The 24,291-nt window shown below is 32.9% G+C and overlaps 1 protein-coding gene across 1 annotated transcript; it reads left to right on the top strand.

Moving 5' to 3' along the window:
• The first annotated feature begins 1,448 nt into the window (after positions 1 to 1,448).
• On the top strand, positions 1,449 to 9,336 carry LOC145847474 (uncharacterized). The gene is made up of 7 exons (XM_082953614.1): positions 1,449 to 2,187; positions 2,282 to 2,566; positions 2,777 to 2,884; positions 3,090 to 3,142; positions 4,028 to 4,310; positions 4,606 to 4,760; positions 8,392 to 9,336. Exons 1-7 carry the CDS (start codon positions 1,449 to 1,451, stop codon positions 9,334 to 9,336), a joined length of 2,568 nt encoding a protein of 855 aa, XP_082809740.1.
• Positions 9,337 to 24,291: the final 14,955 nt, after the last annotated feature.

Genomic DNA, 24,291 nt, shown 5'->3' on the forward strand with positions numbered 1-24,291 from the left:
TACACTAATTTACACATATGCACACTTTGATTAGCAATAAACTCGTATGGCTCCTAAAATTTCAAGTGTGACACTCCACCTAGCGTATAAAAAACTTGGCACTCCATAAGAATTAATTGACCACTTATAATTTTAACGTGCTGCAGAGCTATAAAATAAACTGAGATTCTTGCGGTTAATATTTTCGTTTTTAACAATAAACACAATTACGATCCGTTACACAAGGTTAAACTTTTGCCAGACTTTTTCTAACCTCAACTTTGTAATAATTTTGTGTTTGCTCAGATCAGTTAAAGTAAAGTTTTTACATTTGCTCATTCAGCTTTATTCAAGTTTGAAACGATTATTGAATTTTAATGTTTTTTAGTTAGAAGATATACTATTTAATGTGTTTGACAATTTTTATACTCTGTAATTTAATAACTTTTAACAAGTAATTCATTTTTGAAAAATTTATACTTTTTTTAGTTAGAGATTTAGATATTTATTACAATTTTTGATAAACGATGTTTGGGACATGTAATGCATTTAAGGTGAATTATTATAAAGTAGATACAAAAAGTTGAAAAACTAAAAAATACTTATTTAAAAAAATAATTTTACAACAAATTTCGTTTTTTTTAACATTGTCTTACTTAAATAAGATCTGACTTTTTATGATTCTTAGACCATTTTTTTAAAACAGATAAAACTACTTATCAAAATCTATTTTATTTCTAATTAAAAATTCAAAAAACTGGTCAGAAGTCCGGCAGTCTTGGTCACGTGACTTCACAGCGAGAATTCATTAGCGCGAGCGTCAAGTTCAAATTTAATTCGAGAGAGGCGAATTGCCGAAACGAGAGAAGTCAGAAGAAAAAACGTCAGCTGAGCGTGTCGGCTTGTTTTAAGCACTAGCGTGTTATGATTCGATCAAATTTAGGGAAACAAATTTTAACGCTTACGTTATTAATTGACATTTAGCTAAAAATAGTTTTTTTATTAATAGAAAAATAAATTCGAGTTTTTTTTTGTTTGTTCTACTTAATAGTACTCGTTTTATTGTTTATAAGTAAATAAGAGATATTTTAAATAAATTTAAATAGTGTTAGAAGAGTGTAAATAGTTGAGAAAGTCTAAAAAAAACTTTTGAGCTTTTTTTGATGTGTTTAAGTTCGAAACTTACGGTATATTTTTGCTTATAGTAAAATCCTAAATACAATAAATCGTAGAAAGAATTATATTTAGTTGTTTTTTTTAAGTAAATGTATAGTATATTTGTCACTCTTTTAGATGTAACATAAGTATATACTTAGTTTTAACAATCAAAAAGATTTTTTTGTGTATGACATATATCTATAATTCACGTTTTTTAAAACGTTGATCTTAAAATACATTGAGCTTTAAAGCAATTTCACTTTTAATGCATTCCAACTAACAAACTCGCAACTTTTCAGACATTTAAATACATGCTAGAAAATTTCAGTTTTAACATCAACATACTGGACAACATACTGGACATGAACGGCGTCAACGTATTCGGCGAGAACCGACACGGCATCGGGGGGAACAACCAGCAGAACAACTTCGTGCCCAACGGGGGAGCGGGACCGTTCAACCTGGGAGGAATCTCGGGTGACGGCATGAACGGGGGGCAGCGCAACAACAACGGCCAGGGTCACTTCAGCCACGGCGGCGTCTACGTGAACGACATCCTGTGCTGGCTGTCCAACTACCACAACCGGTACAACAGCCAGACCCTTTGCCGGCAGATCATGGAGACGTACTCGTCCAACGACATCCTGCAGGCGTGCACCACACTGAAGGAGATCGCCACCACCAACAACACCACCTTCTCCGACAGCTCCGTTTTCTTCAACGACCAGATGTCGCTGGAGGAGAAGACGGTGCGGTGCATGCTGTACATATTCAAGCTGAACAAGACCGAGCGCAACGTGCTGCCCAGGTTCGTGTCGCAGGGCCTGCACCTGCCCAAGGTGCAGCACTACACGCACGTGGAGCTGCAGGAGCCGCTGCAGGACCTGAGGGACCACATCACGGAGCAGGTCATGCTGATCAGGAACGAGATGACGAGCATGAAGAGGATGATCACGGCCAAGAGCACGGAGGAGAGCAACAACATGAACAAGATCATGCAGAACCTGCTGAAGTTCAACAACCAAAACTTTAAAAACTTCAACACGAACAGTAAGTGTATATTCTAAACTATTCAGCTTTAATTATTTATAGTTTATTATATTTTTTTTTGTGATACGTTATCAAAAATAATCATTTTTTACAGACTTCTCAAGCACAAACAGTCAGCCTGGGAGCAAGCTCAACTCGATAAGGGACCAGCTGATTTTGAAGCAGGCCATGAACCAGAAGCAGCAGCAGTTGCAGAACCACCTCAACAAAACAAACAATGTTGTTAACTTTGGTGCGACGACTTCCGCCGGCAATTTCGGATTGAACTCGGCAAGCTCCAGCGGAATGGACCTCGGAAGTTTGTTCGGCAGGTCTGGCAATAACTCAGCGACTTTCCAGCTGGCTGAAACTTCTGATGGCAACAATCAGAATAACGGAAGTGAGTTGAACTTTTCTTAAGCAGAACTTATACTTACGACTATATATAAATATTATTTCGACTTAAGGAGATAAAGTTAGTAACTAAGTCACGAAGAGAGAGTTTTGATAACTAATAACTAAAATATTTAAACACGACTCAGCTTATTTAAAAGTCAAAAATCTGAATCGTTTTAGTATAAATAATGTACATAACTAATTTTACGAATAGTAAAAAGACTTGCTGCAAAACCAGCAACTATTACGTCACAACGCGAATCGAATCGTTACTCCATTTTGTTAAGTGTGCTTTTAAGGTTCAATCAGTTGATCGTAAAAAGTATATATGACTGAACAAGTAAAGATTTTAATGTTTATATGAAATTAAGTTTAAAAAAAGCTTATAGTTTATGCTTTGCAACTTTATAACCATTGTAAAGTATGATTTTTCAATTTAAACCATACTTAAAAGTTTTCAAAAAATTAACAACTAAAAGTTTTTATGGAAAGCTGAACATGATTTTTATTTATTGTTTATTTTGCAGCAGATAATGAAGAAAACAAAAGTGAAATTAGCGCAATGGAGATAAATCAGACAGTAAGTTTTGTTTTTTGTTTTAATTCGCATTAAATTTAAAACAAAACGAATTTATTAGACAACTAGTCACAAGTTAAATATTAGTAATGTTATTAATTATGACTATTTTTCCTCAACGTAATTAAAAAAAAGCCAATAAGTTAATTTACTCATATAAATTCAAAGATTACAATATTTTTAAAGTCGTTTTAAGTTTATTCCTTTTTTATTATATCACTTAAACAGAGCTGTTGAAACTTTTACTTACTGTTTTTTGCAGAATTTACAAACACATAATAATAGTTTTAAAACTCACAAAAGTTGTTAAATTAACACAAGTGTGATACAATTTGTATTTTTACTTAAAAGTATAATTAGTCGTTAGTTTAGTATTTATAACTAAAGCTCAAATATATTTTGTCAAAGAAAAGATGAAAAAAAATGATAAAACTCGATTCGATCAGCGGTTAAAAAACAGCATTAAGTGCAATTGAAAACAATAACTCATTTTATAAACACCACCCACGCACCACCATACGCTTGCTCACAAAATAAACAAAAATCACACTGCTCATTCAAAATAAGCTTCGAATGGCTTTAATGAAAGTTTAAGTTTCAATTCTCTGATCTTCTTTTCACCTTAGCGAAGCAGATTGTGACGTCACTTGCAGCAAATTCACGTGACGTCATAAAGTTTAACGCATGCTTTTTATCTGCTCTAACGCGGTGCTAAACTTATGTGACTCGAAAACTGATATAACTAATTTTGAATTTTTTGCTTTATAACTGTTTATTTTATTTTATTAAGTATCTTAGAACGACAAAATTAAGTTAGAATTTTTTTTAACCTATACTTTAAGTCCAATTTTTTACAACAAAGTTTAACACCACTTTTTTTTTCACCAGCAAAACGACGACGCCTCGCAGCACTCCGACCAGCGCAGCACGGCCACTCCGAACCAGCAGCCGAAGCAGGCGGAAGTGACGATGCGGTCCTTCGACCTGTCCTCGAGACCGAACCTCTTCTCGTCCACCATAAACGGGATGAGCGTGTCCGCACTCAACGAGGTCATCAAGAAGTTCTCCTCGGGAAACCTGTCATCGCTGGCGGCCGGGGCGGCGAACATGGCGTCCAACAACATCGGCCCGTCCTCGTCGTCAACACCCAACAAGGACGAATCGGTCATGGGTGCGTTTTTAAACTTTGTAAAAAGCGCATAAAAGTAACTCGTTTAAGTTAAAAAGTTTTAGTTTATAACGATGGTTGCTTATAAAAGATAAAAACGCAAAGAGTCCGTTGAAATATAAAATTGTAAAGTATTCATTTTGTTAAAACTAACGACGTTCTGTGCGCTAGTTACAGCGTAAAGAAACGCCGTCTGTTTCCAGTAAACTCGGTGGTTATTAAAACATGTTTAGCTCAATATGTGTCAACAAAAACTAAACATTTTTGATTCATATTAGTTTGATTGATAAAATTGAAGGAAACAACGGACTGTCCAACGGAATGATATTATCCCAAGCAAAAAACGGGTTGATGGCGGCTTCTACCAGCCCACCGGGAACTTACACTTTGAAGCTGGACGAAAATCCACTGACCATTACTACTGAGGATCAGGAACTACCGACCATGGTTGTGGTGAGTAACTATAAAATGTTTTCTGATCTATTTCAATGTTTTAGTTGAAAATTTTTACTTTGAATGACATATAAAAGAGTAAAAACAAAGTTTGTTTAGTTCTTTTTCCACTGAATACAACTTTGAAAGTATCAATTTAGAGAAAGCAAAAGTAAAACTTTAAGGATTCATGCATTTTAGCAATCACAAGATGAACTTGCTTGTCATGAGTTTATAAACTTTTATATTTTGTTTCATATTTTAAAATTGTTTTCTTAAATTTAAAGCGGTTAAACTTTATATAAAAAACACATGATCAAAAATATCAAGTTGTTCACAGCTTTATCACAAAATTAACTATAGCAATTCTGCATATTATGTGTTTTTTAACGTAAAGTTGTTTTGATAGACTTACTCATGCTTTTTGAACAACTTTAAGTTGTTTACTCATTTAATACATTTAATAGCTTTCAACTACTTAATTAACTACTCTTAAAGCAGTTTTGTTTATGACTTTTTTTCATACAGCTATGAAAAAACTATTAAGTACTGTATTTTATAAATAAAATATTTAATGTCATCATACTCACATTTAATTAAGATAAAATAAGCGCTAAATTAGTTATTCTTTCATATGTTGCCTTATAAAAACTTTAAACTTTTTACTTAGCTGTATTTATAGACTACTATATATTTACTAGTTTAATAACAAAAAAAAATTAAGCTTAACTTTAGATAAGTATTTTTTAGTTTTACCAAAATAAACGCAATCGTTTAACACATAAATATAAGTTCACCAACTACTTGCTACAATTTTATTTTAAGCCTTTGCATTAAAGCATTTCGCTTCTAAAGCGACCAAACGTCGATCAAATACCCCAATTACATTACATTGAGCACCGTTCTCCTCAAAACTTTCGCTTCGACTCACCGTTGCTCGATTGCGCTTCACCGGCTCAATAGAAAAAGCAGCAGGAAGTTAATTCGAGCAACTTACATTCAATCACATACACACAAGTCGCGTTTCGAAAGCAGCGGCAGCAAAGGGATTTCAGCTCTCAACTCAAAGTCGAGCGCGGCGATCGCAACTGAAACAATGCAATTTGTTTACAATGCAAATGCGAAAGGCTCGCATTGAACTTTACTCAGCTCACGATCGCCATTCCGATTATCGCGTAGAGAGTTTTTTCATCGAGCGATACAAGAAATCTAGATACGAAGCTTCGTGATGTACGCTGAAGCGCCGAGATTACTTTCTTGGATTAATGCAGGCTGGTTTCGCCGTCTTGTTCTCTTTTTTTGGTGCTTCGGCCTCCAATGATATCTTGTTCTGCTGGTACCTCGTCTTTCAGCATCAGTAAGTTCTTTTGTGAGGCCTAATGCAAAGTTTTGTTTTGATTTAAACAATTTTAATGGATTGCCCGTACCCCGGTCGCAGTGGTTAGTAGAGGATACAAAGTGAAATTGCCGAACAAAACTGTTTCATTTGCTATCGTAAAAGCTGCTTTTTTAGTTAAATATTATTTTTAATCAATTTACCTATTAAAGACTATTGTTTTTGCAAGTTTTTAAGAGTTAAAAGAAATGTATTGTTTAAAGTAGATAAATGTTCAAAAAACCGATATACTTTTCACCTGCGCAATTCACTTAAGTACTGATTCAAATACGAGCTGAAACTATTTGCATTTTAGAAAATTTAAGTTGTTAACGCCTGCAAAGTTCTCATCGCTTTTGCAACGTTAACTCCTAACTTTAACTTTAAAGTCAGCTACAAAGTACAAAACTGCAGTTTTTTCCATACAACTGTCAAGTAAGGAGGAAGTGAAACACAAAAACGTGTTGTTTGCGAGTGAGTCTTCGATACAAGTTTTACATGACAAAAAATCACAAGCCTAAAAATAGACGATGTTAGAATTAAAGCAGTTAGTGATCAAAAGATAAGGAAAACCACAAAAATGCGAAGCTTTAACGCACTTAAAACGGTTGAGTTTTTCAATACTTCCTTTTGGTTTTTTCTCATTAGTAAGATTTTGATAACAGAGTGCTTAATAAAGTTTTCTCATGAAACATTACCCAAAAATTTTTGTTCACCTATTTACTTTACACTTTTATAAAAAAGTTAATTCTGCTTCTCTTTTTTTCAAAATAGAAAGTTAATTTTGACATACTCAGTCTTAATAGCACTAGTGTTTAGTTTCTTTTGAAACCCGATATCGAAGCTCTAAGCAGTTGTTATCATTTAACATCCAGCCGTCTCTGATTGAACCTGTGCAAAATTTTTCCATCACGGTAATATTCTTTCAATGAATCATTTTGTTGATGTTTTTTTCACGGCAAAGTGCGTGCGCACTTGAAACTGCGGTCGTCAAAATATGATGTTTCCTTTCTGCGGTTTGCAGCAAAACGCAAAAAATAAACTCTTTAATTGAGTATTACAAGTATACTTTTTTGTTTACAGACGTTTTTGTTTGCGGTTAAAAGCAGCGACCAAAAACTTCAAGCAGTATGTAGGTTATACCGAGTTTCAAAACTTCAACGAAAAAGGTAGGAAGGGTTTTTGCTGTTGTTTGGCTTGCCACTAAGCAAATAGAGCGGCGGCAAAGCAAACGACTCGGCGAACCGGGGTGACACTCAAATATATAGGCCATTCGAAGGCACTTGAAAACGGCCATCGATTCAATTAAAGCGGCGTCCATATGTATTTATGTATATATATAGGTGAAGCGGCTTTGAACCCGGAAAACCTTTCAACGACAATAGCCGCTGCGCTGAAATTTCTTGAAACCGAAGCGCCGAGTCTATTTTTATGGCGTTCCTTCGCAGAAAAAACTAACATCGTTGCGCGTCTTGAGTCTTTCTCATTGTGCGGCCGCACCCTCGGCGTGTTTTTGTTGCCTCCATTGTTCGCCCCACTTCATTGTTCGGCCACTCACGCGGCTCGCCAGCAAACGAGATTCTATTCATGTGAAGTCTCCGGTGTGCCGCTCTGCCTTTGTTGGCTTTTTTACATGCGAGCTTTGTGTGAGCAGAACGAAACAAGTCGTGATTTCGTGAAAATATTGATAATAATGTTTTCAAGAGAAGTCTTACCCGGTTTTTACTTTGTTTTGGAGTTAAGCGTTGTTTTTCTTCTCCTTAAAAAAAAGAAGCTTGTTCAACACTTTCAGCTTAGTTTTGATTTTAAATTCAAGACACTATTTCTTGAATAGGTATTCCATGTATTGATATATGTAGTTATTTTCTGATAACATGAAAAATATTAATAAAACTTGAGCTACTCAGTTTTACTACGCTAAACGTTGGTGAAACAAAACTCTCGAAACTTTAAAGCATTTTTACAACTAAAATTCGTCATTTAACAAGTTATAATTGTATAGAAAAACTATCCAAATAATGACATGCATAATGCCTATTAAGCGGATCGGATACTTTATCTGGGTGACTATTTATCACTTATTTATTTCAATCACCACGTATAAAAAAATAATAAGTATTAAAGTTTACATCCGTTGAAAATGCGTCATTTTAAGATTTAATATTTTTACTTTTTAAAGTTTTTGTAAAATGGAAATGCAGTTTTTAAAACATGCACCATATTTACACATCTAAAATTAACAAAAAAATCTTAAACCTAAAAAACAATTTTTCACAGAAAAACAACAACTACAAGATGTACAACACCCCGATCAGCCTCAACAGCCGCCGCAGAAACAACCCCCTTTCCCAGATCAACCGGCCCCGCGTCGTCAACAACAACGGCCAGGTTGCCAATGGCTTCAACGCCACCGCTAACAACCGCCAGTTCTACCAGCAGCGGCACAACGGCAGGGGCGGCACCGGGAGGAGGAACGCCAAGCAGCACTCGTGCGAGATCTGCGGGTACACGTCCACGCTGACCGACGTGACCAAGCACAAGCGCACCCACACGGGGGAAAAACCCTACTCGTGCCCCATCTGCAAGAAGTGCTTCAGCTTGAACAGCAACATGCTCAGGCACTACAGGAAGCACAAGCCGCACGAGCACGAGGCCCTGCAGAAGCGCAAGGAAGAGGAGGCTGCAGCCGCCGCAGCCAGCACCGCTAAAAACGGGACCGCGCCCGTGGCCGTGCCCCAGGTCACCGACGTGACCGAAGCCCTGCCCAAGTTCAAGGTCACCAACAACGTCACGGGGCCCAACTCCATACCGGCCTCGGCAATGAAGCTGCCGTTCAGCGCCCAGGTTGAGAGCTCCGTCAACTTTGCCCGGCCCCTCGTGCTAGTTCAGTCGGCTAACTCTGCAAGTAACAGCTTGCCCGCCGCCATAGCAACGGCCGTCATAACGACAAGCGCTGTAAGCAACAGCCCCGTCACTTCGCCTGCTGTCTCCATCGCCTCACCCGGTTCGTCCGCGTCTCAGAACGCCGATGTCAAGCAGCAAGCTGCGTCTCCATGCCAACCGGTGACCAAGATGGAAGTGAACGAGGAGGAAGAAGAATGCAAGCCGCCGATGGACCTTTCGGAAAAATCCCCGTCCTCCAACGACGGGTCCTCTGTGGAGGAGAAGCAAAGTGAAGCCGCTCAAGTTGCTGAGAGACCAAATACCACGAATGCGATTTAAAAACTATACTAATTTGAGTTTTTGAGTAAAACTATACTAATTACGGAAGTAAAACTAAGCTATTATTTTTTTCATAATTTGTCGTAGCTCTATACTAACAAGTTTTACTCGTCTATAGATGTGTTGTTTTAGACACAACTAACACTTTTTTGCTATATGAGTTTACGAAGATAGCTACTTGTTAAAAGCTTTGATTTCATCGTAAAGTAGTTTCGTTTTTTGCTTATTCGTGAAATTTCCTCGCACCGTTTGGAGGTCTTATATAACATGTTTTTTTGGTTTGTCAGCATTTTATATTTTAAAACACAAAAGATAAAAGGCTTTGTTTACTTTTTGAGTCTTCAGCAAGTTGAAAAGCTTTTAAACCTATAAAACAAAACCTAACTTATTTTGAAGTAATTATAAACTTTCAAAATCTAAGTAAATATCAAACAAAAAGTATAAATGCTTTTTAAACTTTTTTTTGTGTGTCTGCGTTTGATTAGGTTTTTTTTCTTTAACTTCTAGGAAATGAATCGTTTGCCTATCATACGAATTTTTCTTTAAGCTTTCTTTCAAAGGTTGGTTTATTTTTGTTCGGAATTAGTGATTTGGTCGATTCACTGTATTCAATGCGAACCGAAATCCGAACCTAACCGAAAAGTAGCTTTGTAATACTATAAAGTGTATTTAAAGCTTTAATGACGCAAAAAACTTGCGATTTATAGCTTTATTAAAACAACTACCAAAAACTTATGCATTTTTGGGGTCTTACAGTTTTAAATCACTACCGTTTAAGAAATCTTCGGTTCTATAAAGGGTCTTTCAAGATATGACAAATATTATAGGAAATTTTGAACAACATATCAAATTTTATGGTGTAAGACATCTTAGACGTAAAACGCCCCTTCTACCCTCGAAAAACATTTTAGTGCTCATATACTTTTTTCTTAGGTTTATGTCTAACCAAAAACAATTTTTTTGTGTATTTGTTTAAGAAGTTTAAGTGGCTCAATGTTGTTTTTCAGGCTAAGTTTTTGTAAATATTGTAACAAAAAACTAGTTTTGGAAATGGAAAACAAAAAGTTGAATTTAATGTCTCAATAGAAAGACAATCCTGTATGTATAAAATATTAGTTTCTGTCGAATTAAAAAGTTTGAAATCTTTGCTTTCTGATTGTGTTTTGAAACGTTTTATTTTCTTTTTCTTCGTTTACAAAATTTTTGATTATTTATATTATTATTATATATTGTCTTATTAATTTTCGGTTGCTAGTTCTACATAAACTTTAAATATCAAAATTGTTACAAAGTCTTAAACATAAGCGAAAAGCAATTACATTCAAAATCTCGGTTTCTCAAAATATTGACACAGTATACCAGTATTTCAAAATACTTTCTTTATTTCATTCTTATTATTGAGACCTTTCACCAATCAATAGGCTTACAGCGCGCTCTTCTTATTTTTGTTTTTCATTTGTCATCAGCTCAAGTCAGTCGACCAAGATCTTGTTCTTGATCACAGCGAAAGAGTCCGAAGCTCGCTTTCTTAAACGCGACCGGACGAGCTTTGATTGGCTGGAAGCGGGCCAACCAAGCTCCTTGATTTGTTAATCCGGCTCAATTATGCTCGCCGCTTGACCGGTGCTCAAACATATTAATAGAATGACGTTCGATCTTCGAACTTGCTTGACTTCTTCGAGCGAGCTTATGTTTAAAAGCCCATTTGTTTACGCTGGCGCGCGAGTCTGAAACCGGCTCGTTTTGCACTTACTTGATGAAATGTAACAGACACCACTTTCGTTTGTTTCTACTTTATTTCGTTTCGTTGTTTTTTTTTTTCGTGTATGTCATCCTAACATGGCCTTTTCATCGCGATGTCTTTCAGTTGATACCCAAGCGCTAATTTGCTTTAACTATTTTGTAGTAACCTCTCTATCTTTCTTTTATGCATACAGCTTTTTTACAGACAAGCTTTTGGCCTAAATAACATTTCGTGTGCTTCTAATCGAATGTCTTAAGTTTCTTTTCTTTTTTTTTTTTGGTAGCTTTCACAATAATGCTTCAACGTATAAACATATATGCTTAAACCGTTGTTTTAACTTTAGTTGCCTTTGAGTTTTGTTTTAAGACTGTTTTAAATCTTTTTTAAATAAAACCAAAGTACAAATCGTTTAGCATATATTTAGTTTAAACATGTTGCCTCGCAAAACTCTACTTTCTAATTAATATTCTTGCTCTTAATTTTTTGAATTTGAATAAATGTTGCAAAAAATACTTGTATTATGTTTCTTAATCACATAGTTATAACTTTAGTTTAATAGAAAAAGATACTTCTATAATATAAACCAGGTTTATATAAATAAGTATAAAATTTGTTTTGATTGAGTCCACTAAATAGTTAATAGATACCTGTAATTGTAGAAAAAGAATTTATTTCAAATAAGTTTTTAACCTTTTAAGTTTTATAAACAAGTTTTTCAGTTTCCAAAATTATACTATTTTCAAAATTTTAATAATCATTGTAATATCCTTTAAAACAAAATCAAAAAGCTTCAAAAGCACGAAAGTAGTTTAAAATTAAAAGTAATTCAAACTAAAATTAGTTTAAAGAACTTAAAAATGATTAAAATAATATTCTGGTATTACAATTATATTAGTTTTACAATTTTAACAAACTAATACAATATCCTTTAAAACGAAATCAAAAAGTTCAAGAGTACAAAAGTACAAACAGTTTGAAGCTGCAAGAACGTATCAGGCAGTTTTCGAGAGAATACAGCTTAACGCTGTACACAGTCAGCTACAAACTCGCTTGTAATACGTAGCCGACATCGCTGAAAGCTTGTATTCATATTCAGTACAACGCTGATGCACACTGAAGCGCTCGAAAACTCCGCGCAACTCTCTTTTCGTTTTCTCCCACTCTCCCATCTCGCTTTCATAGCATGCTTCGTATGTGTGTGGATGAATTTCAACCACCGATGTGAAAAGCGCACAGCCCGAAGCTCACGCGATACGATCAGTACGATGGCTGCAGCTTGTAACTCACATCAATGTCACATTGCACGGTCGCACTTGCGTATTCATGCATTCGACGTCGATATATGTGTGTGGATGTAATTCGGTTTTTTTCCCGGCATCCAGCTGCGGTCGATGATGATATGGGGAAACCGAAATTTTGTCGGATTCTGAACGCAGGCTTCGTGCCGCGCAAATTAGATTAAAGTCGCGCGTCTGAAAGTGTGTCAAGCCGATGTTAAAACGGCTTGTATTTTTCAAAGCGGTTCGGAATTAAATTGCAAAGTTGAACACTTATGAAATACTTTTGAAGTATGTTAAAAAATTGTAAGTATATAAAAAATAGTAATTAATATCAATATTATCTAACAAAAATAACAACAAGCATATATTTTTAAATTATAACTTAAAAACGATAATTCTATTCAAGTATCAATTCTTAGTAACATTTTTCTAAACAAGTCTTTTAAATAGTTATATATCAAACTTCAATTGATCAACAAAAATTTATAAAGAAATTTTAATGTTTAAAGATTGTTGATATTGTTTCTGCAATCGCTTTACACAGATCAAAACGTGCGTAAAGAATACGATAAAACTATGCAAACAACTCAAACAAGTATAAGTAAGCTAACAAAAATGTCACTGCAAATTTTTTATTAAAGGTAAAGATCATAAAATATAAGTTGGAAAATTTTCTATTTGCAGCATAGACATTAGTTTTACAGAAAAAAAAGATTAACAAAATGTACAAAGGTATGCTTAATAAATATATGTTTAAGTTTTAATTAGAATAAAGAAGTAAAATAAAAATATAATGAAAATTATTTACTTAAATATGATAGACAAAAACTTTTGAAAAAATTTTTGGCATGAAGCAGTTATAAAAAGCTGAATATAATTCTAGCAGGATGTTAAGTGTTCCAGCATATAGGTGAGGCTCATGTGATTACTTAAAATTTCTGTGAAGATTCGCGATACAGGCTAATTAAAGTTCCTACAACTTGAACTTTAAAACTTTCAAGTATTACCACAGAAATTCGTTTTTCTTTAATTGCTACCGCTAAAAGGTATACACTAACTTGTATTAGAATTATTATGAAATAAAGATTTGTTTTATGATAATTAGGAAAACTTCAAAGCAAACTATTGTAAAATTTAGGTCTAAGAATTTGGGTATGTTGTTCTTTTTTACAGTACTTTTTAAATTGAGCTTTTTATTGTTTCAGAACTCTGATTTGAAAAGTAAACTATAAAATAACATAAATTAATATATCAATCTAAAAATATTAATTTTATGAAACTTATTTTAAATTTACAAGCTTTTTGTATATACCATCATACATATGAACAAAACTGTTTTTATAAACTAAAATAATATTGCGATAAAACTAGTTGAAAAAGTTATAATAAAAGTTTAAAGAGTCTGTAAAATATATTTTATTTGAATAAAAACTTTAAAAAAATCAAAGATAATATTTCCAACAACAAATAATTTAACGTACAACTTTATTTTAAATAATAATTTTATATAAACTAATAAAGTTGTTTATAAATCACATGACAGCGCCTTTTATAAATCGAATATAAACTTAAGCTCATATGATGTAGCAAAATTTTCCAATAGTATGATAGTTATAAACAAAACACAATAAGTGTTTGTTAAAGTTTGTTGTTATTTTCACAAGTAAAGATTAAAGTACAAAACATCAAATGCTAACTAAGTTCAATTGATTTGTTTTTTCCAATATTCAAGTCTATGGCGACTAATTCAAAAACAAAAAGGTTTTTTTAATAAGCCTCGATATTCTGTTGTTTCTTCAATGAAAAAATAAGTAGAACAATTTAATTATTGTTTAACAATCTCACACACGCCAAAGGTGTTGTTGCAGCAATTATTGCCAACCTCACACATTTGATGCACTTTTTGTTGAGTTGCAGCGTTTTTTTTCGAGCAGTAAAAACGTGTTGTAATATGAAGTGAAAGAGGAAGTCAATGAAGGCTCACCGCTCATGGTAATAATATGAGTCACATTGAAGAACCAGGAAGCAAAACTTGATGAGATTTTTGTGCATTCGAGTTGTAATTCAGCCCGCTTTTACCCGCGAAAAACTAGCTTTGCAACGTAAAGTTTTGCGTTAAACAAAATTTTTGAAACTCTAGAAAATTTATATCTACGTGAAAACATTCACTGACTAAGAAATATAATGGAATAATAATAAAACTGTGTTAAAAAAGTTAATAGACAGTTAAAAAATGTTCTAAAAAAATCTAGCGTCATTAGAGTGTTAACAATAATCATCGAATTCGTATCAAAATAAACCTGCTAAACAACCTCAAGCAGTTATTTTCTTTCGTTCTCAATCTACAAAATAACTCCTTTAATCTACTCGTACGAGGCAATTAAGCCGGCATCAGAGTTGAAACGAGTTCAAACCGCGCCATTCAACACACAAAAACTTTCAGCACAAAAACGTTTATTGTTTGAATCCTTTTGTCAAAATTTACGCTAGTGTGTGTGTGCGCAAAGGAAACAGAGAGGCGCTGCGCCCAACCGGTTTCGGATGGGAGATCTCGGCCAAACAAGTTCATCCCTGCCATCCACACACCGGATCGACGAGTTAAGGCAACGCGTCACGCTCCATCGCATGGGAATGTCATGAGCGCTGCAAAGGAAAGGCTCGCGTTACAGGGGGCAGGCCAGTGCAAACGCGCTGTAACGAAGCGCAGTTGCTTGGCAAACAAGTTTCGAGTGCTGCGCCGAACGCTACAAGGTTAAGCACTACATCAGCATCACAACAACAGTCGCCTCTCTCTCTGTGATGGCGTCGCACTGTTGACCACTCTCGTTGTAACTCTATGTGGACAACGCCTCGCTCGCCTCTTTTCAAACGAACGCCACACAGAGCCTTTGTGACGTCATAATAACGTCGAGAGGCTTCTTCTCGGCAAACTTCCACTGCTGGCTGTAAATTAAATTGTTGACCAACTTCGCAATTCAAAAAAGTTCTAAACTTTAATTTAAGAAAAAAGTAAAAAAAAACTTTCGGCAGCAGAAACACAACAAAGTATATTTTTTACGGCGCTATCTCGGTGTGTGGGCACCAGATCTATATTAATTTCAGACAATAAACTTGATGGTTGGATTACCATCGAGTTCGCAGCAAACAATTTGCTGATACGTGTTTAAAGCCTGCAGCTAAAAAGATCTTCTGCATTACAGCCTAATTTGCATGTGCACAGCTCGTTTTATCGCGAGTGTCATTCGAGGTCGAAGCAATTTGATTTGGCGGGGGATCTTTCGCGCGGCGGGCCGGGTTTCCGGTGGTCGGCTTCGCTTCAGACTGCGGGTTCGATTCAAAAAGTGCTGAGACGCGTTATTTAAAAAAAAATAAAATTGTGAGCGTTGAAACTGCGCGCGCACGGTTTTGCGGCAACTTGTTGCCGGGTTGCCGGCGCCGAAGTATGCAAAAAATTTCCAGCGATCGGTAAAAGTTTTATTTAAATAAAAACTTTATATTTTCGATCAAAAAGTCAGCGAAAAGAATCGGTTTCGAAACGGCAGCAACTTAAGCAATTTTAATGGAAAAAATCTAAGCAAATGATTACAGCAGGCCGTCATAATTCTTCAACGCGCTGAGCTTTAGCACCGCTGGCAACAGCAAATCGTTCGCACTGAAGTGAATGATGATAACCAGGCAGCTAAAGCCACGTATTTACGCGCAAGCTGCAGCGAGAACTCGCATGATCTCTAAAGCCGGTTACTGGCCGCTAAATCACCCTTCGCCGTTCTTTGTGCTGCAGAAAGCTTTTCAAAGTTTAAAAGTTTTGTTGATGTCGTTTGCGGTGGTGAAGTTTCTCGCTGCTCGATCAGCTTCGACACGAACAGTTGCGGTGGCTGCGTATCATCAATAAAACCTTCGCCTTTCACTGCTCTTTTTTGTTTTTGTTTAAATCAAAACTCGAAACGCTTTGTGAACAATTAGACCAGTCCAGTGTACGTAGTTTTCCTGGGTGCTTATATTGAATTGTCAAACTTTGGGTTGCACTTTAAGTAATTTGTTTTTATAGCAACAAACGACTCTATGTTAAATCTAAATGCATACTTTTACTTTATTTAAAATTTTTGGTCACAGACACGTTTGATTTTAACCGCTGACTGATGTTTAAAACTTCACGCCCGAGCGCCTTTCGAGCAAAACATGTAACGACTGTTGGTGCGAAAACAACCGAACTTGAACTTTCAAATTATCTCAGCGCATCATACCAATCAACTCCGCGCGAACGCGCTCTCAGAAATTATCCACGGCAGATAATCTAATCTCAAAGTGGCTCGGCCCGACTAATCCGCGGCCATCAGACAGCAAATCGCAAGTAAACAGCTTGTTGTGTGCAAGATCGCGCCATGACTCAGCGATGCCATGACGAGACGAACCGAAAACGCCCGACCGCGGATTTGAATTCGGATTGGAAAAAAAAAAAAATTTGGGAAAAAAAAAACTTGAGCACCTGCCGCCGACGCTATTTTCGGCTCGATCGCTCAAAATAACACAGCAACGGCAATGAAAAGGAAGCACAAGCAGAATTTGATTTGCGCTCTGCAAACCGCAGCGCTTTAAAACTTCCCACCGCCCGCCGCCCTTCTATCTTCGCCTTCTCTCTTCGACAGGCTCGCTCGTCGAGCAACTCGAAGATGGAAGCGCGCGGCTTGCCCGATGGCGAATTTCGATGCGATGCTTCCACACACGGTGTTGAGCTGGACAAAAGAGCTCGCCCTTGCAAAACATACACAAACTCACTGGAGCGCGTCGGTTTCAGCGCTTGATTTTAATTTTTGTTTTAAATGAGGAAAAAAAAAATTGAACGCCGTTTACACAAAACAGCACGAAAGTAAAACGGCGTTGTGTTTTTTTTATAATTATATTTTTTTCTGTACAGCCGTATCACTTTTGCGGTCTGAAAAAAAGTGGTCATTCTAGAGTTTCGCGCTATGTGTCTATTCTCGGCGGATTTTAAACGCTGTGTGCTGTTCGATCGCGTCTCCCCGTTCGCTTATACATGTCTGCTCTAGTTGTAGAGCATTAGTCATCGTCGGTTTAACTCTCTCCGCTTCTTATTGTGACGTAATAGTCGCAAATAGTTTTCGTTTGGATCTGCCAGCCAAGTTCAATGTTTGTGCTTGTTGTGTAAGCGTTTAACAGTAAATGATTATTCAATTAATTTGATCAGCGTCAATTTTTGCAAGCTAAAATGATAGCAGTTTTTTTTTTTTATCACACAAATTTTCATGAACTTCAAGCATGTTGAGCTAAACTCTAAACAAAAAATAGTCGAAAATGTAGTTTTAAATTATACTAAAATTTCAATACTTATCTAACACTTACTAGTGTATTTAATAGCGATGAAAATAAAATAAAACAAATAAAACACTTTTTACTAACGCATAAAAATCAAGCTTAAAAGCACTTTTTCTGCTTAAATGATCCAATAAATGCGTAGATAAAATACATCATTATTAAAACTTTCATTAAAATTAAACTTCTACTAAAACTTCGAGATTTGTTTAACTAGCAATTTTAATATACTTCAACACACTGCGTTATGAACGATAATCAAATTAAAAGTATCGTGTAGTTTTTTAATTTCTAATTTTTATTTATTTATTTGTTTTTGTAAGCTTTTTATGCTGTTACTAAAAAGTTAAAAATATTATAAATTAATTTTGTCTGTAGTTAAAAGTATTTGTAAACCAGACATTTAATTTTTTTTTTAATTATGTATGTTTAGTAGTATAACTTTAAAAAATATTTTTAACGTAGTAGTTTACTAATATATAAAAAAACATCTCGGGCAAGTAAAATAAGAAAGAAAAAACTTAAGAATTTTTATTCAAAGGTACAGACTTTATCTAAGTAAATAAGTTTTCATTAAATATTTAAAAATTTGATTTAATTTTGCAACAACTTATAAAACCCTTTAAAAAATTCTACTTAAATTTTCTTCAGTTTAATTGATAATATTTTTACTACTTTATAGCTTTCAAAATTTCAATTATAAACATCGAAGTTTTGCATCAAGAAATATTTAAAAGTGTTATTTCTTTACATTAAAACTATCTAGATAAGTTTTGTATTTTTTGTTAGTTTTGTAATTAAAAAGTATAAAACATTTATTTAAAATATAACAGATATTTCTTTAGTTATAAACAAAATAATGAGTCTACCTAATAAAAATTTTGAATAAGTAAAAAAATTTAAAGAAAATAACAAACTTAAGCTAAAGACATAAAAAGTGGATAGTAATTCAATGCAAAGTTACTTAACACATAGGTTGAGTATAAACGATGTGATTTGTAACGAAGGAATACTTTTGAAAATTTTTGTTATGACTTTTTTTTTAATTGTAATAAAACTTGGCGTTATTTCTTTAAATTGAAAACTTTTTTAAGAGGATTCAAACAATATAATATTTAAAACGATATGTTTAAATATTTTAAAAGTTCTTTAACGCAATAAAAACATAGTGATTAGCTTAAAAATTATATATCAACTTGTTGTTGAATGTAAACGGTAGTTCAAATGTTATGTACTTTTTCTTAAAAAATGTTTTTTTTAGTTAGATATAAGATTATTTTAGACTAATTATTTTTTGTTTAATTTAAAAGCTTATCTTAGACTTAACAGTAACCACCATAATAAGTTAAAACATGTTAAACTACAATAACAATATTAGAATAAATATAATTTTTCTAATGAAAATAATACACGCTGAGATTTTTTTCTTCGATATGTTCCATATAATTTGTTTTTCTAAAGATCCTAAATCTATTCAAGTTTTTTCTTTAAATAATTGTAATTCTTTTTTTGTTCTTAAAATAAATAAATTAGAATATTTTGAATTTAAAAACAAATTTTAAGGTTTATATTTCAAAAATATGTTTAAAAAAACGTAAATCTCTATTCAAAAAATTATATTGTTATATCTTTAGTAAACATTTTTTTTTCAAGTTTTTTTTTAACCTACACCTGTTTACATAGCCTATCTTTATAAAAATCAATAAAATATTAGCTATACTTGAAGTTTCCAAATAAATACTTTATAAAATTGTAGATCAACAATAAAGTAATTAACCTAAAAAATAGTTTATTTCATTTTTTTTTAAAGGAAAGTTAATAAATTATAAAAATAGTCAAGATCAAACTTATTTGTTTTTAGATTACTTTTAAGATTTAAAAATAATTTGCTTTTAACAATTACTATTTAAGAGTATAGATAAAATACGTATTTATTTTAAAACTTCTTACACTACAAAATGTTGTTTTGCTTATATATTTTTTCAATAGATTAACAAAAAAATACTTTTGTTTTTTAGAGTAAAAAGTTGCTCGAAAACTGGATTTAGCTCCTCAATTTTTCATTATTAAAACTAAAAAGACTAAATATCTTGCATTACTAAACAAAAGACTTTAAAGTTAATTGATGAATTTAAATTTACGAATGCAAGAATAAGATCCAATTATTAAAGTTCATAAATTTTAATAAACTTAAGAGGATGTTTAACATCTGTACAATTGTTAACCCAAAATTTAAGCTGTTTTAAAATCCGTGATACGGTAATTTAGACTCTCAATGGCTTAGTTAGCGCGTATAAATTTTTCATTAAAGAATCTCTGCTCTTTAATCCAGTATTTTAAGGATTTATCAAAATATTTGAACTTGTTCAGCTATACTTTCCATTTAAACTTGTGTTTGAAATTACGATTTTGATGTATCTTATAATATACTTTTTTAATTTAAACCAGTAGAAACTAACAATCTATAGTAAATACTGTAAAAGATAGAACGGTTAAAACTTCTATTTACACTGATCAAAAGAAAACAAAGCTTTGGTACAGTGCAATTAGACAAAAATGTTTTTAATTTTATCGACAAGTTATCATTTTTTGTTAATAATAATCTAAAATGCCAGTACATTTTAGTTAGTTAAATAGTTAAGTTATACAAGTTTTTGAGAAATCTTTGTATATTTTTATAGTTTAGAAGAATTACCAAGTTATTAAGCTAAGTGTGTGTAATTAAATCTTATTCGGCCTAATTATTCTCCATTAAAGAGTTTTTAAATAATATACAACAATTTTAAATTTACACTATTAAATTTACAGTAATTTTTTTTTAAAAAGAGCACAAAACTTAAAAGTATGTTTTTAAATCCTTTTTTTTTAAACGTAGCTCCAGATTTTAAATAATGCATTTGCAAGTTTTTACGAAATGTAATTCCTTTTCTATGATAAAAGTATTAAAAATGTTTATACAGCTTCTATGTAGTTTTAACTTTATTAAGTTTTTATATATTAAAAGTTACTTCCCTCATGTAGCAATACTATTTTTTATTAAACGAGAAAACAAAAACACTCATAAAGTTTGATCTAAGGACCTGGTGTGCAAAAAAAAAACGTTCTTTAATTTACTTTAATTTATTAAGAGTAAAAACCACTAAAGCCTTGAAAAAAAGTTATTTTTTCAGCCTAACATGTTTGATTTCTTTATCTTTGAAAACCCTTTAAAGCATTTTTTTTCCTTTAAAAGCATCACCAGTTAGGGTCGAGCGTCCCGATGGTGATGCAAATTCAAGTGTGACGACTGACGTGTTTGTGAAGTTTCGGGCGAGAGGCACGCTTCACTGTGTATTGCAACATCACACACACACACCACACCCAAGCACAACTCCGCCGAGCAAATCTACATTCTCAACTTTTCACGAAAAGTGGAATTACAGCATTTCTTTCTCCTCTTGATCAGTGGTAACACACTGCAAACATTCGAAAAACTCGTTTGACCTCTTGCAGTGGTGTCCTTCCGTCGACTGAGCTTGAGTATAAAGTTTTGAACGATTTCCTCTAATTTTTTTTAATTAATTTATTTATTAAATTAATTAATTTATTTAATTATTAAAAATTTATTTATTTATTATTTCTTTAAGATTTTCGAGTTAGAAGGTTTATTTGAAAGGTATTGGGTTGAACGTACAATTGTTTTTTTCTGGGGTCTAATTTAAATAACTTTTTAGTTTTTGATTATATAAACAAAGGCTAGTAATTTGTTTCAAACTTTATTACTAATATACATAAACAAATAAAAAATAGGTAAAACCTAATGATAAAAGCAATATATTTTTTTAACATGTAAAACATTGTTCGTATTCTATCAGTTTAAAGATAATTTTTTTTTTGAAGTTCGCTGTAAAACAGAGAAGCTATCTTTAGATACAACTCATATTTTGTTTATAAAGCTTTCTACCAAATTAAAATATTTTTAATAAATATCTATCATAATAGATTAGTGGTAAAACTGAAATTTTAAACTTTTTTTTTCAAGGCCACTAATAGTTTTGACTTAAAATGACTCGGGGTAATGTCATATTTAATCATCGTTAGTTTTTACAAAAGTAGTATTTAACAACTTAAAGTTTTCTTTTAATATAAAAATAATCACATTAAAAAAATATTTAGTACTTTATAGTCTTAATATTTTATTATGTTGTTATCAGAATACTTGTTAAAATTGAAATTAAACTGCACAATTACTTGATTTTTTTAGAATCAAATAAATCTTGTTTTTAGCTTTATGTCTACCTTGTAAGTTTAAAACATTATTTTTTTTTTTTTTTATTACAAGATTTCACGTTGTCTCAAAACTAATTTTTTATTTATATTCAGAAAAATAGTTTACATATAAATGATATAAAAATAAAATAATTGCATTCTAGTAAAAATAATTATTGTGACAGGTTTACATACGTGTGTCATTCAAAATTACCTGTTACATTGAAACTTATTGAATTATTTAAAGTTAGATAAAGGATAGTTTTTTGTATGAATTTAATTACCGATTTATGTTATGTAACCAGAACTATAAATCAGTGAATTGTTAACTAGTTTCAGTAATGTTTTCAGTTAACTTAAAAATTACAGAGAAATTACAGTTGTACAGTGCAACAATCTTTAAAAATATTTGCTTGAAAAAAAAATTGCAGGCTTCGATATTCCTGACAACGCAAAACGGAGCGGCAGACTTCATACTTGGTTACCGAGCCAAAACAAAAACAACAAAGGACCTGGAAAAAAAGAAATTAAAAGCTCGAGCACGTTTAGAGGCAAAACACGAAAAATACCAGCAAGGGCAGCGGCCAAGCAACGAAGCGAATCTAAAAAAATTCACCAGCAACTTATTAGTCATCAGCCACTTTTGTTTATTACACAATAAGCGCAAGCTCGTCACCAGACCTGGCTACCTTCAATTCATCTCTGTGACGTCACACGAGGCTAGAAAGCCTCGCGAGTCGGTCAGCATCCGCGCGCGGTTAGACGAAGTTGTTTGCCGAGAGCGGCGGAAGGAGCAAAGGAGAAGTTTCGGAGGCGATGCGCGGTCGAGCGTGTCTAAGGGGAAGCGTTGATCGTCACGGTTGAGCGAGCACGCGCTGATCTTCACTCTTGGCGTTTTCGCGTCGATTTGTTTTCGTTTCGGGGAAGTCGAAGGCCCGACCCTCGCACAACCTAGAGAAACCGGCTCGTTCTGGATCGACTCTTGGTTTGTGATTGCACGCTTTTTCCGCGTGATCGCCACACTTAAGTCCATGATCGTATATTTTTAGCTACACAAGATATTTTTAGCCTTGAATCTTTCTGACAATCGAAGAAAATGTGTTCAATGTCATCGTACAAGATTGTAATAGTCGTATACTTTTTACAGGGTAAAGAATATACCAAGTGTTAAACTGTATTGTTTTAACTAATACTTCATTAGAATCTAAACACCAAGTCTTAGTATACTTTTTAAAGTTTAATTAGAGCTTAAAAAAGTATAAAAAGTCATAACACGTGAGTTACAGCAACTAAAATCTATACATATTGTTAAAAAAATAATATATATATATATATATTATTCATTTTATGTATTAAGATTATTATTTCTAAAAGTATACAAATAATTTTCACGTGAATTTAAATGACTATTTGTAAAACTTAAAACTATACTACAGTTTGTAATTCTTTGTAGGTTACTTACTTTGTTTTGCAATAAGACTAACAAAAAATGCTTGTTTGAAAGTTAAAAGAAAAATATTAAACTTTTTTGAACTTTAAATTGTATAGATTCTAAAGTTGCATGTGAAATTTGTTTGAAATACTATTTGTAAAACTTAAAACAGTATATACAGACAAAGCTAAAAATATGATCAAAATTTTAATTTATTTATCAATACAATATCTATGTTTAGAAAAATCTAACAGTGTTTCATTTATGGTACTATCAAACAACTATTTCATTAAAAAAATATTTAGCGTATTGTAAGTTTTTAATGCATTGAAATACAAACTTTGTTTGCATACATAACAAAAGCAAAGTATATAACTTTAGCTTTTTGTTTAGTTTCTTATCATTAATGCATAACCACATAACATTTTATTTGTGCAACAATAACTATTTATTAAATTCAAATTTGTACGTAAAAAAGTGTTCGTTTATATATTAATATACGCATCGCTAATAATATGTGCATACTCACAATTATGAGACAACTTAATCACTTTACAAATACGAAAACTTTAAACTAGAAATATTTACTCAAAATAAATGCAAAACAGCCATTGGTGTACCTAACTTAAATTTTTTAAAACATTAGAAAATAAATATTTAGAATAATTAACAAAGTATGGTTAAGCGAAGTTAATTCCATGCAAGAATTTCAAATTAAAACAAGTTAGGTAAATGTAAGCTAATCGGTGCATATATATTTAATCGAGATCTTGATTTGGTCAAAAATAAACATTATAAATAAAAAAAAAAGGTTTTGTTATGTAATTTTGTATGTTAAATGGCTATTTTGGAAATTTAAAAAAGAGCTATAAATGTGGGTTAGATATATGAACTTTAGTTGGTTGCACTTGAATTAGATT

Source organism: Thalia democratica, unplaced genomic scaffold (assembly GCF_965202585.1).
Source record: "Thalia democratica unplaced genomic scaffold, ktThaDemo2.hap1.1 HAP1_SCAFFOLD_949, whole genome shotgun sequence".
NCBI lineage: Eukaryota > Metazoa > Chordata > Thaliacea > Salpida > Salpidae > Thalia > Thalia democratica.

Coding starts and splice junctions, on each gene's coding strand:
- LOC145847474 (XM_082953614.1), top strand. CDS start 1,449: ATGCTAGAAAATTTCAGTTTTAACATCAACATACTGGACAACATACTG. Junction 2,188..2,281: donor TAAAAACTTCAACACGAACA/GTAAGTGTATAT, acceptor CATTTTTTACAG/ACTTCTCAAGCACAAACAGT. Junction 2,885..3,089: donor CAATCAGTTGATCGTAAAAA/GTATATATGACT, acceptor TTTATTTTGCAG/CAGATAATGAAGAAAACAAA.